The sequence below is a fragment of the Aethalodelphis obliquidens genome, unplaced genomic scaffold, assembly GCF_003676395.1.
Source record: "Aethalodelphis obliquidens isolate GAN/ISIS:26980383/991018 unplaced genomic scaffold, ASM367639v1 scaffold69, whole genome shotgun sequence".
Classification (NCBI taxonomy): Eukaryota; Metazoa; Chordata; class Mammalia; order Artiodactyla; family Delphinidae; genus Aethalodelphis; species Aethalodelphis obliquidens.
The window spans coordinates 3,265,454-3,282,160 of record NW_020838013.1 but is presented as its reverse complement, the minus strand read 5'-3'; the positions used below and the strand labels follow the sequence as shown (position 1 = coordinate 3,282,160).

At 52.6% G+C, this 16,707-nt stretch overlaps 1 protein-coding gene across 4 annotated transcripts; it reads left to right on the top strand.

Annotated features, from left to right (window-relative positions):
• Positions 1 to 5,329: 5,329 nt before the first annotated feature.
• RELA (RELA proto-oncogene, NF-kB subunit) lies at positions 5,330 to 16,251 on the top strand. 4 transcript variants are annotated; one of them, XM_027090318.1, is made up of 11 exons: positions 5,330 to 5,454; positions 6,427 to 6,453; positions 6,556 to 6,707; positions 6,840 to 6,988; positions 7,873 to 7,964; positions 8,319 to 8,450; positions 9,312 to 9,416; positions 9,637 to 9,849; positions 12,706 to 12,786; positions 12,873 to 12,947; positions 13,728 to 15,155. In XM_027090318.1, exons 3-11 carry the CDS (start codon positions 6,615 to 6,617, stop codon positions 14,348 to 14,350), a joined length of 1,563 nt encoding a protein of 520 aa, XP_026946119.1. In that variant the 5' UTR covers positions 5,330 to 5,454; positions 6,427 to 6,453; positions 6,556 to 6,614; the 3' UTR covers positions 14,351 to 15,155. The 4 variants fall into 4 exon arrangements, with proteins under 4 accessions (XP_026946119.1, XP_026946120.1, XP_026946116.1 ...); XM_027090319.1 differs by lacking the exons at positions 5,330 to 5,454; positions 13,728 to 15,155 and adding exons at positions 5,555 to 5,843; positions 15,206 to 16,251; XM_027090316.1 differs by lacking the exon at positions 5,330 to 5,454 and adding an exon at positions 5,568 to 5,843.
• Positions 16,252 to 16,707: the final 456 nt, after the last annotated feature.

Sequence of the window (16,707 nt, the reverse complement as noted above, 5' to 3'; positions counted from 1 at the left end):
TACAACATAGTGATTTGATATTTTTATAGAATACACATTATACAAAGTTATTATAAAATGTTGACTATTTTCTGCGCTGTACATTACAGCCTTGTGTCTTATTTATTTTATAACTGCCAGTTTGTACTTCCTAATCCCCTTCACTTATTTTGACCCTCTTCCCACCACTCTCCCCTCTAGTAGCCACTGGGTTTGTTCTCTGTATCTGTAAATCTGTGTCTGTTTTGTCATATTTATTCATTTGTTCTATTTTTTAGATTCTACATATAAGTGAAAACATACAGTATTTGTCTTTGTCTGACCTATTTCGCTAAGCATAATACCCTCCAGGTCCATCAATGTTGTTGCAAATAGTAAGATTTCATTCCTTTTTATGGCTGAGTAATATTCCATTATATGTCACATCTTTATCCATTCATCTCTAGATGGGCTCAGATTTCTTAAACATGACACAAAAGGTAAGAAGTACAAAAGAAAAAAAATGGGCTTCAGCAAAATGAAAATGTTTTATTCTGCAACTAATACTATTTTGAAAATGAAAAGGCAAGACACAGACTGGGAGAAAATATTTGCAAAGCATACACTCAACAAAGGACTTGTATTTAGATTATAGAAAACCACGTATAACCCAATTTTTTAAAAAAGGCAAACATCTGAATAATGCTTCACTAGATAAGATATATGGATAGCAAATAAGCATATGAAAAGATTCTCGAAAAACCTCTGGTGAGACTTCTACAGAGAAATAGAAAGTACAAATAAATAGCATAATGAATGAAAAGGGACACATAACTATAGTTACAGCACATATGAAAAAGATAAGAAAACTGTCATCAACCTCATGCCAATAGGTTTGAAAACTTAGGTAAAATAAATTCCAAGAAAAACACAACTTTTCAAAATTAACTCCGGAAAAGTGGAATAGTCCTATAAATACGAAATATTCCAATATATTAAAGAAACTGAAATAGTAGTTTAAAATTTTCCCACAAAGAAGTTATTTTTTAAAGAAATCCTTATACGGAGATATACGTAATTCTGTATTTATGAGTCAATATAATGATTGTTTTAAAATACTCTCCCACCCCCCAAAAAATGGGAGAGAGATGAAACAAAAATAGCAAAGCTGATAACTTATGTAAGCTGAAGGATGGCTATATGGGGGTTAATTACACCATTCTCTCTGAGTGTGTCTGAAAATGTTCATAATGAAAGGTTAAAATAAATAAATAAAATCTTTTGCAGAGAAATCAACAGCCACAGTCAATTTTACTGGTGAGTTTTACCAATCTTGCAAGTAATATATCATTCCAAATTTACATAGACTCTTCTGGGGAATAGAAAAGGGGGGATTTTTCCTCAAGTCATTCTATGAGGCTGGTACAACTTTCATACCAAAATTAGGCAAGGCCAGGGGGATGGGGAAGAAAAGGAAAACTACAGCCATTTTATTTACAAATACAGTTGTAAAATTTCCTCCTAAAATATCAGTGAATCAAATTCTACAATGTAACACACTGTGACCAAGTTAGGTTTATCCCAAGAATACAGGACGGTTTACTATTAGGAAATCTATGTCATACTTGGCATTAACAGATAAAGAAGAATCTTCTCCATAAATACAGGAAAAGCATTTGATAAAAAATCAACACCCAGGGAATTCCCTGGCAGGCCAGTGGTTGGGACTCAGCTCTTTCACTGCTGGGGCCAGTTTCAATCCCTGGTAGTGGAAATAAGATCTCGCAAGCCTCACGGTGCAGCCAAAAAAAAAAAAAATCAACACCCATTTATCATAAATGCAGTAAACTAGAACTAGAAAGGAGCGTCCTTAACTTGGTAATAGATATGTACCAAAACAAACAAAACAAAACAAAACTGAATGTAACCTAAGGACAAGAACTGTAAAAATATACTCTGTATTTAATCACATTATTGGTGGTAGAGTTGGTATCATTATTCTGAGTGTTTTGTGTATAGTATGAGACAGACCAAATGAGTAATTGTCTGGTATCACTGAGAGATTTGTTTTTATTGTAGTAAAATATACGTAATATAAAATTTACCTTTTTTTTTTTTTTTTTTTTTTTTGCGGTACGGGGGCCTCTCACTGTTGTGGCCTCTCCTGTTGAGGAGCACAGGCTCCGGAGGCGCAGGCTCAGCGGCCATGGCTCACGGGCCCAGCCGCTCTGCGGCATGTGGGATCCTCCCGGACTGGGGCACAAACCCATGTCCCCTGCATCGGCAGGCTGACTCTCAACCACTGCGCCACCTGGGAAGGCCCAAAATTTACCATTTTAACCATGATTAAGTGTACAGTTCAGTGGCACTAAGTATATTCACTAACAATGTTGTGTTAGTTTCTGCTGTTCATTCTTTTTTAAGGCTGAATGATATGCCACTGTATGTATATACCACATTTTGTTTCTCTGTTCAAGGACATCTGGGTTGCTTCTACCTTTTGGCTATTGTGAATAATGCGGCTATGAACATTGAGTTCCTCTTTTCAATTGTTTTGTATATATACCCAGAGGTGGAATTGCTGGATCATATGGTAATTCTGTTTAATATCTTGAGGATTACTCTTTTCCACAGCAGCTGCACCATTTTTCATTCCCATCAGTGATGTACAAAGAAACCACTTTCTTCACATCGTCGCCAACACTTGTTGTTTTGTTTTTCTGATAATAGCCATCCTAATGAGTATGAAGTAGGATTTCAGTGTGACTTTTCTTTGCATTTCCCAGATAGCTATTATGTTGAGCATCTTTTCATGTGCTTATTCGCCATTTTACATCTTCTTTGAAGAAATGTCCATTCAAGTCCATTGTTCATTTTTTATTTTTTATAAATTTATTTATTTTGGCTGCATTGGGTGTTCGTTGCTGCACTGGGGTTTTCTCTAGTTGCGGCGGGCAGGGGCCACTCTTCGTTGTGGTGGGCGGGCTTCTCATTGCAGTGGCTTCTCTTGTTGCGGACCAGGGGCTCTAGGCGTGCGGGCTTCAGTAGTTGTGGCTTGCTGGCTCTAGAGTGCAGACAGACTCAGTAATGCACAGGCTTAGTTGCTCCTCGGCATGTGGGATCTTCCCGGACCAGGGCTCAAGCCTGTGTCCCCTGCATTGGCAGGCGGATTCTTAACCACTGCATCACCAGGGAAGTCCCATTGCTCATTTTTTAAATTGGGTTGTTTGGTTTTTCTGATTGTTGAATTTTAGGAATTAGTTATGTATTCTGGCCAAAGATGGAACAATTTGAAGTTCAATAAAAATTGTAATAGATTAAAGCACATCAAATATGCTTAAATCCATGCATTCATTAAGACATTTTTAAATGCTTACTAATCAATTTTAGAGGATGTTAAAGAACCAAGGCATTATTCTGAAACTGATAAAGAGAAATTCTATCCTCTAAAAAAATCATTTTTAGGTATATATCCAAGAAAATTCTGGATACATGTGTAACAGGAGACATTCACAGGAATGTTCTTAACAACACTGTTTATAATAGCAACAAACTGGAAACCCAAATGGCCATCCTCAGAATGAATAAATAAAAAACTGTGGTACATTTACAGAATAGTATACAGCAGTAAAAAACTGAATAAACTATGAAACAGACAAATATTAGTAAGGTGTTGAGTGAAATATGCAAATAACAAAGGACAACAAATAACATGATACTCTCTTCATGGAAGTTCAAAACTAAGCAAAACCAAACATGACATTGTGTAGGCATGTATACGTGAGTACAATTTTTTTCTTAAATTTTTTTTTTCTTTAGAAAAATCAAAGGAATAACAAATACAGAATTCTGGATGATGGCACGCTAGACACAGGGATAAGGAGGGGATGAACAGGTGAGGACACGTGGGTAGATCGTAAGTCCTGTTGGTGCTCTATCCAGCCTCTTGAGTTTTGCAGTGGGTACACTGGAATTCAACATATTAATTCAAAAGTTAAAAGTTATACATGTATAAATTTTTAAAAGAGGATCATGCCAGGATCAATGATCATTGATCAGTGATCATTAATCAAAGGTTATAGGTTTCCCTGGTGGCACAGTGGTTAAGAATCCACCTGCTAATGCAGGTGACAAGGGTTCGAGCCCTCGTCCGGGAAGATCTCACATGCCCTGGAACAACTAAGCCCGTGTGCCACAACTACTGAGCCTGCGCTCTAGAGCCCAAGAGCCACAACTACTGAGCCCAAGTGCTGCAACTACTGAAGCCTCGCACCTAGAGCCTGTGCTCTGCAACAAGAGAAGCCACTGCAATGAAAAGCCTGAGCACCGCAACAAAGAGTAGCCCCTGCTAGCCTCAACTAGAGAAAGCCCGCGCAGGAACGGAAGACCCAGCGCAGCCAAAAATAAATAAATAAATAAATAATTTTAAAAGGATTATAATTAATCCATTCTGTCGTCCTGACGTCTGCCTCCTCATAAAAAGTAAGGTGACTTTTCTAATCCGGGCAGCCACATGAGAAACTGAAATGAGTGGGAGGGGTGGTAACTGTTTTCACTTTTCTCTTCCTGTTTTTTTAGAGCCTGGGAAAGAAAGTCAGAATTTCCAATCTTTTCCAATTCCCACATGATTCCCTAATTTAGAACGAACTTAGAGAAAATAAAAAGTCTTCCTCCATCTGGGGAAGACTCTGCCGCCTGTCATGGAGCATCCTCACTCTGGGATGAGGAAGCCGCCTTGGGGGGTGGCGGGGGGCGCGGTGTTCCAGGCCCACCCTCACCCCGCTCGAATGTGCCTTGGGCTTGGCCTTGGGGGAGGCTGAGCTCTGCCCGGACCGCTGCACCCCTGGCGAGGAGTTACAGGACGTTTAATTAGTGGGAATGCTTTGGGAGACGGCTGGACCCCAGGAGGAAGCCCTGGGGAGACAGGGGGCGGGACGTGACCCTGAGGGTTCAAGGGGCCCCTGGGGGTCCCGGACCTTCTAAAACAGAGGCGGCAGGTTGCAGAGACGAGGCTCCAGAGATTTACCTCTGGGTGCCCCCTGCCCTCCCATTGCCCCCGAGGGCCGGCAGTGTGGATGATCTTAAACAGATGAGCTTGGGCCCGGCTCGCCTGTGGGAGCGGACGCGGCGCGGAGCCTCGGGCCACCCTAGCGTGCAGCAGGATCCGCGAAGCCCACGATCCAAGCACTGCCAGGTGGAGAGGCCCGGGCATTTCCCTTTCCCCTCCACGCAGCCAGATTGGGGAGGACGGGAAATTAAAAAGTGCTTCTGCGGCAACAACCACCGAGAAGCACTGAGCAGCACTTTTATCGACTAGGAAACCGTGAGGAGTTCAGCCACCTGGCCTTTGAGGGCAAAGCAGGCCCGAGACCTTCCCTGCGCAAGGCGGGCGGTCGAAGCCCGGCAGCCCTGGCTTTGCTCCAGACCCGGCTCGGGGTGACATCACCAAACTCCTCGGATTGGAGGAAGGGGGCCCCGAAATCCCCTAAAAACATTGTGAGTAATCGCCGGCCCCGCCCTCCAGGCGGGGCCCGAACTCGGGGACGAGCCGAGCCGCCCCGCCAGCCCCGGGAGCGGGCCCCAAGCGAGCAGCCTCTCGGTGCCCCGCGCAGCGCGCACTGGCTCCCGGTCCACAACAGCGTCGCCACGCACGGCCTCCCGGTCCTCCGCGTGGCGCTCACTCGCCCCTTACCCTCGCGAGGGGCGGCGGCGGCGGCGGCGGCGGCGGCGGCGACCCAGCGCGCAAGCGCGGTCGGATTCCCGGCAGTGACGCGGCGGCGGGCGCGCGCAGCGCATTTCCGCCTCTGGCGAATGGCTCTGCTGTAGCGCGCGCCGCGGGCCCAGCTGCGACCCCGGCCCCGCCCCCGGGACCCCGGCCATGGACGGTGAGGGCGACCTCTGACCCCGCGGGGTGGCGGCGCTGGGGCCGCCGGGACCGCGGCGGGAGCCCCTGCGTCGCCTTCCGACCCTTCCTACGCCGATGGGCGCTGCGCAGGGAGCGGCCGGCCGGATGGTGGCGCGGGGCGGGGTTGGGCGTTCGGGGGTCTGACTCAGTTTCCCCTCTGGGTGTGGGGTGTGGAGGGAGCGTTGACTCGGTTTCCCCCCGGGGTCCGGGGGGGCAGTTCCGACCTAGTTTCCTCGTTAGGGGGGAATGTATATGACTCAGTTTCCTCTTGGGATGGGGGGTGAGGGTGCCCTCCCTTGGTTTAACTTATGAAAATAGAAAAGACCCTGACTCAGTTTCCCCTGGTGGAGGGAGGCCCCCATCCCCGGCTTCCCTCAGGAAGCAGGTGCTTCTGGCTCCTTTACCGCTGCCCCTTAGTTTCCCTGCAGGTTCCAGGTGTCAGGCCCCGACTCCGTGTCCCTGGGAAGGGGCCTGGCTCCATCTCCTCGCTGTGGGGAAGCAGGCCTTCCCTGGTGAGGGCAGGATGTGGGCTTGTGCTGACCCTTGTCTCCCTCTCCTTTCAGACCTCTTCCCCCTCATCTTCCCCGCGGGTAAGTGGGCCATCCTTTCTCAGTGGGTTGGGACGAGCTCCCCAGGGCCAGGGGCAGTGGGGTCAGCCATCTGATGGGGGCTGGCCCGCGTGTCCCCCACAGAGCCGGCCCAGGCCTCCGGCCCCTATGTGGAGATCATCGAGCAGCCCAAGCAGCGGGGCATGCGCTTTCGCTACAAGTGTGAGGGCCGCTCGGCAGGCAGTATCCCAGGCGAGAGGAGCACAGATACCACCAAGACCCACCCTACCATCAAGGTCAGCACAGCGCCCGGGTGGGGGACATTGAGTCAGTATGGGAGGGACTTGCGTTCAGGCCCACACAGTCTGTGTCTGGGAGGTGAGCCTGGAATTTCTGAGCCTCTAGGGTTCTCTCTGTACTTTGGACAGATCAATGGTTACACAGGGCCAGGGACAGTCCGCATCTCCCTGGTGACCAAGGACCCCCCTCACCGGCCTCACCCCCATGAGCTTGTGGGGAAAGACTGCCGGGATGGCTTCTATGAGGCTGAGCTCTGCCCGGACCGCTGCATCCACAGGTGAGCTTGTCATGGGTGGCAGGGGTGGTGGTGAGACGGAAGGCGGAGAGGCGGGGCAGTTGTGTAGCTGTTACAGTGTTACTCCTTTCTGGAGGGAGGACAGAATTCCTCACTCCTTGCTCTGTCCCCAGCTCTGCAAGCAGATTCTTTTGTCTTGAAATTGTCTGTGTCTCCTCTCTCAAACGGAGAGGAGCTCCTTGTGAGCTCCATGGAAAAGGAATGGGTCCCTGCTCACCTCTGAACCCCTAACCCCTGTGGCTGGAAAGGCGAGTCGCTCAGTGTCACATCTCTCATAGCGGGAAAGAAAACCACTGAACCACCGGTCTCCCCTGAAGCTTACATACTAGTTGACAGAGGCAGGCCATAAATAAATATACAAATAACTAAACAAGATACTGTTAGGGAGTCACCATTTCAGTGATGGAAGTAAAGCAGTAATAGTTTGGAAGAAGAGCCCGAGGTGGGGGAGGCGAAGGAGCCGGTCTCATTTCTTTGGATTGGGAGGTCAGAAGGGCCTCTCGCAGGTAAGACCTAAATGTGGAAAAGCAGAGAAGCACCGAAGGAACACGCCCAGCAGAATGAACGGGTGCAAAAGCCTTTGAAGTGGGAATGAGTTTCATGTGTTTGGAGAAGGGAACGAAGCCCCTGTGGCAGAGGGTAGGGAGCCGGCAGGGACTGCCGCTGGGGCCAGGTGCCAGGGCACAGGGCCTTGTCAGCCAGAGTAGGGAGTGGCTTTCATGGTGGCATGGTTGGGGACCATTCAAGGGGCTTAAGCACGAAGTGCTCACCTGGCGAGTGGGTGGGGGAGAACGGGCAGAGTGGGCAAGGCAGGAGGGCCCATGCTCTTCTGGAGACAGTGGGACTGATGCCCGGGGGGGCCTCAGCTTCCAGAACCTGGGGATCCAGTGTGTAAAGAAGCGGGACCTGGAGCAGGCCATCAGTCAGCGCATCCAGACCAACAACAACCCCTTCCAAGGTGAGGGCGGCGGCGGCAAAGGCCTGGACCTGCCTGGAGCACCTCCAGCCTCTGTCGCCCCGAGGCCACCTTCCCCTCATCTGTCCCTCGCTGGCCAAGACCCACAGTACAGATGGAATCTTGCTGTTTACCACTGGGGAAAGAGACCCGGAGAGGGGACATAGGGAACGTGGCATCCAGGGTCACAAGTGGAGTCAGTGATGGGTCTAGAACCTTCTCTTCCTCCTCTTCTAGGGCTCCTACCGTTTCACATGCCCTCAAACAGCCCTCCCAACCCAGAGCTCACCCCTGCACACACACACGTCCCGCTCCATCCCCTGCCCAGGCTCGCCTGACCATCTCTTTTTCTGGCAGTTCCCGTAGAAGAGCAGCGTGGGGACTACGACCTGAATGCTGTCCGGCTCTGCTTCCAGGTGACAGTGCGGGACCCGGCAGGCAGGCCCCTACGCCTGTCGCCTGCCCTCTCTCATCCCATCTTTGACAACCGTGAGTGGCCAGGGAGCTGCAGGCAGGGAGGAGGGGTGGACCTGTGAGGAGGAAGTGGGGGCGGGCACGGGGGCCTGCAAAAGTTGCTCTGGCTTCGTCCGGTCATCCAGCGGATTCGTCATCTCCTCTGTGCCCAGAACTGTGCTGGCTGGAGAGACGAGGCAAAGAAGACCCAGAGCTGCCCTCGAGGTGCAGCTTCCAGGCTGGCAGGGAGTCAGATGGGAGACAGGCATTTCCAATACGTGATAAGAGGGTGGTATGCCCAGAACTGTACTAATGACTCCAGGAAATGAACTCCCAGAAATGAGATAATGTTAGAGAGTAATAATTCAATGATGAAAGCTCACAGGAAGTTCACAGATGAATGGGGCCGACGTAGATCAACTGCAGTCTTTAATTAAGTAGCCAGCAGGATGAGTGAAAATAAAAGGCCTTTGGAGCCCCGAGGCCCAGAAACCAGGATGAACCGGGGGGTCAGGAGGGAAGGGTTCATTGCCAGGGTGGGTATGAATGGGCCTTGAAGATTACTTGGGTCAGGTGGAGAAAGAGGAGTTGTGATCCCCTTGGTTCACATTGGACTGTGAGCTCCATGGGGGCAGAGACGTTTAGGTTTTGTGCGTGGTTATATCCTTCAGGCCTAGAACAGAGCTGGGGACAGAGTAGGTGCTAGTAGATAAACAGTTGCTGAATTGGTTGGGGTGAGGAGCCAGTGGGAATGGTCGGACCTTGGCTGCAGAGGTACAGTCAGCAAGCTCTGGACAGCCTAGGCTCTGGGCTGGGCAGGAGCCTTGCATTTCCTGCAGGTCAGCCCAGGAGACCTCCGGTGGTTCAGGGCTTCCTTCCTTATTCCCACACCCTCAGGCGCCCCCAACACTGCCGAGCTCAAGATCTGCCGAGTGAATCGGAACTCTGGGAGCTGCCTTGGGGGGGATGAGATCTTCCTGCTGTGTGACAAGGTGCAGAAAGGTACATACCTGGGAGGAGGGCTGTGCTCTTTGGATCAGGAGGTGAAGGGCAGGGCTGAGCAGACATGGGGTGAGTGTCAGGGAACTGGTGTAGACACTCCCCCAACACCTTGGGGACAGTAGGGCGATGTATGTCCAGAGATAAGTAGCAGCAATTGTAGGGGGTGGCGGGCTGGGTGAGCTGAGCGCGGTGACCCACGAAGCCACCCCATCTCTGGCAGAGGATATCGAGGTGTATTTCACGGGACCAGGCTGGGAGGCCCGAGGCTCCTTTTCACAAGCTGATGTGCACCGGCAAGTGGCCATTGTGTTCCGGACGCCCCCCTATGCGGACCCCAGCCTGCAGGCCCCCGTGCGCGTCTCCATGCAGCTGCGGCGGCCTTCTGATCGGGAGCTCAGCGAACCCATGGAATTCCAGTACTTGCCAGACACAGGTACCCAGCTGGGGAGGGTAGCAGCAGGGCTGTTGGGCTCCAGCCAATGGGAGTGAGGCCAGGCCTGGATGTGGCAGCTGTAGGTGAGGGTCAGAAGCTGGAGTCGGGCGGGGATTTACACAGTAATCAGATTATCTTTCTTGCCTCATTTAATAGTAACGATACCCAAGACTTACTGAGCTCTTATTACGGGCATGGCCCTATTCCAGGCATATCAGCGAATTACCTGATTTTATTCTCTAATGAACCTTTTGAGGTGGGAGTGAGCATCTAACCTGCCTGAGGTCACATACTCTGAGTCGGCAGACCCAGACCTCATTTGAACCCAAGCCATCTGGCTCCAGGGTCCTGTTGCCACACCGGATCTCTCTTATCACTACCACACAGCCATGGTTTGGTCAAGGCTTTCGGGTATCTGATCAAATAGGAATAGCTGGAGTGATCCTTTATTCAAAGTCCGTCATCCAGCCTGAGAGTGTTTCCTGCCCTGGGAACTGTCTAATAGAGTCTAGAAAGCAACCCCCAAAACGGCCATCAGTTCATTCCACACATAATCACTGAGTGTCCACTTGGTGCCAGGGCCTGTGCCAGGTAATCTGAATACAAAAATGAATGAGACATGTGCCCTGCTCTTTGGAAACTCAGGCACATGAGGAGGACACATGCAAAACAGAGCCTTAAGTTACAGAGTAACGTGCGAAATGGAGGTGTGTGCAAAATACCATGGGAGCTGGAGCCGGCTGCCTGGAGGAGTTGCCATTTGAGTTGGAGAAAGACCCAGAAGTGCATTTTCTAGGCAGGTGGCGCAGCATCTGGAAGGGCACGGGTGTTGGAGGGTGCCCGGCACAGCACATCTGGGGACAGCTGCGAGGGGGGAGCTGATGTGGGCGGTGAGCAGGCCCCGGCAGGAGGGCTGGTTTTCTTTGTTTGTTTTGTTTTGTTTTTGGCTGTGCCACGTGGCATGTGGGATCTTAGTTCCCGACCAGGGATCAAACCCTTGCCCCCTGCAGTGGAGGTGCAGAGTCTTAACCACTGGATTGCCAGGGAAGCCCCAGAAGGGCCTTGAAGGTTGGACTCTAGGCATTCATCCACGGTTGCATCCTAAGGCAGTGGGGAGCCACCAAAGGTTTCTGAGCAGAGAAGTGACACGAGCAGATCTGGAAGCTCGCTTTGGCAGCAGCATGCAGAGGATCTGAGACGGGAGACTCGGGGTGGGGAGGCCATTTTGGAAGACGTTTTGGTCATCCTGGGAGAGGAGGCGCCATGTGAACCTTGCAGAGAGAGTGCAAAGCGAGCTGGTCTCACCTACTGCTGGCCTCCTCGGGGACTCTCAGCCCCACGGGCCCTTTGCGTACAACACACAGCAAGCCCAGTCCCCCTCGGGACCAGTGTTCTAGCTGTTGCGTCTGCTTGGAATGCTCGGCCCCCAGATCTTCACGCGATGGGCTCACACCAGTGCTTCCCTGGACACCTTTAAACTAGATTCCTTGATCTTCTGGTGGTGTTACATCACCCTGTGCCTCTCCCTCAGAGCTCCTATCACTTGTATGTGGTTGTGTCTTCGCCCCTCTGTCATCAGGATGTCAACTTTGGGAGCAGGAACCTTGTCTGCTTACTCAGGGCCATATCCCAGTGGCTCAAACGGAGGCTGGCACGCAGTAGGTGCTTGGTAAATATGTGTCTAGGGGCTGAATGGTAGGGAGTGAGAAAGAGGAAGATGCTGAGGATGTGTCCAAGGTTTGGGGACAGGGCAGAGAGGTAGGGAGGGAACACAGAAGGAGAAAGAACCAGAACCAGGTGTCTGAGGTGAGATGGTGAGGTTGGCTTTGGACTGTTGGCGTTGATTCCTCTGGGGTTATCCAAGTGCAGCAGTAGTTAGAAAGTTCTGAAAGCTTCAGACTGAACTCTGAAACCATCAGAGAGAAGATTAAGAGTCTGTTGAAGTCTTAAGCTGGTCTGTCATGCCTGGGCTGCCCCAGAGAGCAGAGGGCACAGTGCCAGGCCTGATCAAGGCTGGAGGGGAACAGGGATGTCAGCTGTGCCCCTGACTTGGGAGTACCTGTGTGGCCTTCAGAGGGCAGATTGAGGTAACAGAGGTCTTCTCACAAAGCCATGGCATTCTTAAAATTGTTTTGTTTTGTTTTGGCGGCATTGGGTCTTCGTTGCTGCGCGCGGGCTTTCTCTAGTTGCAGCGAGCAGGGGCTACTCTTTTTTTTTTGCGGTACGCAGGCCTCTCTCACTGTTGTGATCTCTCCCGTTGCGGAGCACAGGCTCCAGACGCGCAGCCTCAGTGGCCATGGCTCATGGGCCCAGCCGCTCCGTGGCATGTGGGATCTTCCCGGACCAGGGCACGAACCCGCGTCCCCTGCATCAGCAGGCGGACTCAACCACTGCGCCACCAGGGAAGCCCGGGGCTACTCTTCATTGCAGTGCGCGGGCTTCTCACTGTGGTGGCTTCTCTTGTTGCGGAGCACAGGCTCTAGGCAGCACGCTGGCTTCAGTAGTTGTGGCACATGGGTTCAGTAGTTGTGGCTTACAGGCTCTAGAGCGCAGGCTCAGTAGTTGTGGGGCACACACTTAGTTGCTCCGCAGCACGTGGGATCTTCCCGGACCTGGGATCAAACCCGTGTCCCCTGCATTGGCAGGCGGGTTCTTAACCACTGCGCCGCCAGGGAAGTCCCCATTCTTACAATTGTTGAGTGTCACAGAGTCACACAGCTCTTCTCATTGGCTGAGAAGGTTTGGAGAAAGGGTCTTCGGGAAGTTTGTCCCGTCACCTACCTCCCAAGGGTCCTTTGAGAGCTTTGGGGTCCAACTGGGGAGAGTAAGACCCGCTTTTCTCCACTACTTTCCCAGATGATCGTCACCGGATTGAGGAGAAACGCAAAAGGACGTATGAGACCTTTAAGAGCATCATGAAAAAGAGCCCTTTCAATGGTAAGAGGGGCAGTGGGAGAATTAGAGAGAAGGCGGGGGACGGGGGACCTTGGGCGCCATGAACTGACCCAGACTTCGCCTCACAGGACCCACCGACCACCGGCCTCCGACCCGGCGCATCGCTGTGCCTTCCCGCAGCTCAACTTCCGTCCCCAAGCCACGTAAGGATTTCCTTAAGGTTGCCCCACCAGAACTATAGGCTCAAATCTGTTCAGGGCGTGGTTTAGACCCATTCTGGGAGGGAGATGAGCAGTCAGTCTCAGCAGCAGACGTCTGAAGGCTGCTCTCTGTTGGGCTCCTGTTTCTCAGGGCCTGAGGCCTAGTTGCCTGTGTCACAGCCATCAGGGAAGCGGTGAAGATGCAGATTCCTGGGCCCCTAACAGACCTGTGGAATCAGAGGCTCTGGAGGTGTGGCCCCGGAACCAGCAACCTCTTGGGGATGAGAACCCCTATGCCAGTTAAACCCCACGTTGGAGACCTTGGAGACCTTGAGATACAGAAGTTTCAAAAATGCACAGTCTCTGCCCTCAGCTCTCCACTGAAGTGGGGCAACAAAAAAAATCACCTCTAAAGTAGCAAAACGTGGCTCAAAGAAGAATGACGACCCCCTGCTTACTGGGTGTTGCTGGGGCCCAGGCCCACTTAGGGCTTGGTCTTTCAGCTGTATGATGAGGTTGCGCCAGCTCTGAAAGCGTCCCTTCCTCTGAAAGGCTGTGAGAGTTTTGTGGGCTAGGGTAGACAGGGAACGCTCCAAGGAGTTGAGGCTAGAACTGGACCTTACAGGCGAGGGCAGATTGCATTAAGAGGAGGGTGCTAGGGTGCTGGCCGTGACCGCACAGAGAAGGACTGACCTAAGCAGTCTTGACAGCAGCTGGGGTCCAGAGGCTGGGGTGGGCCTCTGAGGCTTTCTGTGACCCCTGCCTCTCTGTTTCTCTTTCCAGCTCCCCAGCCCTATCCCTTTACACCATCTCTCAGCACCATCAACTTTGAGGAGTTCTCCCCCATGGTCTTTGCTTCTGGGCAGATCCCAAGCCAGACCTCGGCCTTGGCACCGGCCCCTGCCCTAGTCCTGGCCCAGGCCCCAGCCCCTGCCCCAGCCATGGCATCAGCCCTGGCCCAGGCCCCAGCCCCTGGCCCCGTCCTAGCCCCAGGCCTTGCTCAGGCTGTGACCCCACCTGCCCCCAAGACTAACCCGGCTGGGGAAGGGACACTGACAGAGGCTCTGCTGCAGCTGCAGTTTGACGCTGATGAAGACCTGGGGGCCCTGCTCGGCAATAGCACAGATCCAGCCGTGTTCACAGACCTGGCATCCGTCGACAACTCTGAGTTTCAGCAGCTGCTGAACCAGGGTGTACCCATGGCCCCCCATACGGCTGAGCCCATGCTGATGGAGTACCCTGAGGCTATAACTCGTCTGGTGACAGGGTCCCAGAGGCCCCCTGACCCAGCTCCCACTCCCCTGGGAGCCTCTGGCCTCACCAACGGCCTCCTCTCAGGGGATGAAGACTTCTCCTCCATTGCGGACATGGACTTCTCAGCCCTTCTGAGTCAGATCAGCTCCTAAAGGGCAGGGACCTGCCCTGCCCTGCCCAGAGCACTGGGTTGCAAGCCCTCCCAAAGCAAGCACTTACGGATTCTGGGGGGGGGGGGGCGGGTGTTCTCCAGCTGCCCCCTACTTCTTTGGGTGATGTCTTTCTGGGGAGGGGGGTGCATTTTATTCTTCTATTGGCAGTAGCTGTCCCTCTCTTTTTGGAGGTGCTTAAGCAGAAGCATTAACTTCTCTGGAAAGGGGAGAGCTGGGAAAACTCAAACTCTTCCTTCCCTTATCCTGATATTCAGCTCCAGTCTCTATAGGGAATTTTGGGGTCCCTCAACCCCACCCTCCAGCTTCTAGTACTCTCCTAGAGAGAGGGACAGGCTGGAGCTATGGCCTTTGAGGCCACAAAGCCTTATTACCAAGTGTCTGCCTCAAATCGTGGGTTCACTTACACCTTGAGCCAAAATAATGCCCCTGTTACCAGCCCCTGTGTGGTGCTGGCGTTCTTTGTGCCAAACCACCAGTATTTGAGGGGCTGGCCCTCCTACCCTGCAGAGGGCTCTGCCAGCTCTTTCCTTGCTGGGCTGTGGTTGAAGGGAACTGGTGGGATAGCACTGGCCTTCTCCAGGATCCAGGGAGGTTCTCTCTGAGACTGCTCTGTTCCCCCTTTTCTCAAGTGCCTTAGTAGTAGGGCGAGTTGTTTGGAGGGTCAGGGGGAGAGCAGGCTGACTGCTCTCCAGTCAAAAGGCTCAGTTTTTAGTGAAGAATCAAAGCGTTTATAGACTATTGCTTTTTCTACTCTGAACTAATAAATTCATTGCCAAGCTGGCCAGAGATTTGCCTTCTTTCAGCAAACAGCACACTCTTTGCTGGTCATTTCAGGCTGGACGTTGGTGATACAGAGTTGGATGAATACGTTGCCATCCGGGAGCCTGCAGTCCGAGGATGCCTGTGGAAACCCCTGGATACCAGCCGGTGGATGAGAGCAGTCAGCCAGGGGGTGGGAGTGGGTGGAGGTCCCAGCCTAGTGAGAGCCCGGTAGGGCCCAGCAGCTGTGGGGATGGAGCATTTTCAGGAAGGGTTTCACAGAGGCCACGCTAGCTTCAGGTCTTACATCAACAGAGGAGGGTGGATTTCGCAGAGGGACTAGCCAGCGTTTGTAGGTGAGCGGGGTAAGAGAGACGACGTTGAAAGTTTCGATGGGGTCATTCTGTGAAAGATAAAGAACGCGGGGCTAAGAGGTTTGGATTTCATCCCTTAAATGGATGAGGGAGTGTTTGCATGTGTTGGGGAAGGGGAGGTGCCAGGTAAAGGTCTATGCTTTGACACCTTGCCCTGGGAGCACCGAGGAAATCTTAAATCCGAAGCCGCCGTTCCACCAGCGCGCGCGCCCAGGAGTCCTGAACAAAAACAAATCGACTTCCAGAGGGACTAGAACTGGACGTACTTCCGGCTTGGCCCGACGCACGCGCAGTAAAGCAGGGTCGCCAGAGGCCGTGGCCCGCTAGGGCCTGCCGTCGCTAGTGCGCATGCGCAAGGATAGCAGTCTACAATAGGGACGCCAGGTAATGCGCTTCAGGAAAACCCATCTTGAGGCCGGTGGCGTCGCAGGGTTTTGCGGGAGGGTGAAGGCAGGAGCAACCGGGTTTCAGTGGGACGTGCTGCAAATCTACCGAGTCCCCTGGGAACACAGTAGGCCCAGGGTGCAGACTCCGATGGACGGTGTCTACGAGGAAAGATGCCAGCTGGCGGCGGAATGTTGGCGAACCGGAAAGCATCGAGCGAATCGTGCTTTGCTCCAGGCTCTTGTTCAGGGGTCAGGGTCTGAAGCAGGTGCACCACTCTGGGACCAGGCCAAGCTGTACTTACGCGCGAGGGGCGGAACCCGAGCATGGTGGCCAGGTCAGGACCCCGGCGAACCTGCCCGGTGGGCGGGGGGGGGGGAGGGAGGGGCGGTGCTTGGGGAGGTGGGGCTTGATGGAGCAACGGCGCTGTAAATGGGGCGAGGGCGAGCGCCAGGAGGGACCTGGCAGGGTGAGAAGGCTAACCAGAGGAAACTGATGGCAGAGCTGCCCGCAGTGTGACCAACCTGAGACCCAGAGGGGAATGAGCGAGCCCAGGTCCTCCAGCCCAGGCTGTGCCTCGCTCTTGGCTTTCCCAGTGTCCTGAAGTGACATCCCGTGACCCCCAGAAGCCCTCTCACGGTCCTTCGCACACTCCCTGAGTGACCTCATCATGCTCATGGCTCACCAGTCCCAAATCCTTGTCTCCAGCCCAGACTTCTCTCTCCAGTGCGCCAGCACACTGGACATCTCACACTGACATCCCTCAGGCCTCTCAAACTCTCCGTGTTCCAAAGAACCCCAGCCAGCCCCAGGCTGCCC

Bases quoted from the DNA above. Each gene is read 5' to 3' on its own strand.
- RELA (XM_027090315.1), top strand. The intron at 6,989-7,872 runs GTGAGCTTGTCA...GGGGGGCCTCAG, and splicing joins CCGGACCGCTGCATCCACAG to CTTCCAGAACCTGGGGATCC. The intron at 7,965-8,318 runs GTGAGGGCGGCG...TTTTTCTGGCAG, and splicing joins CAACAACAACCCCTTCCAAG to TTCCCGTAGAAGAGCAGCGT.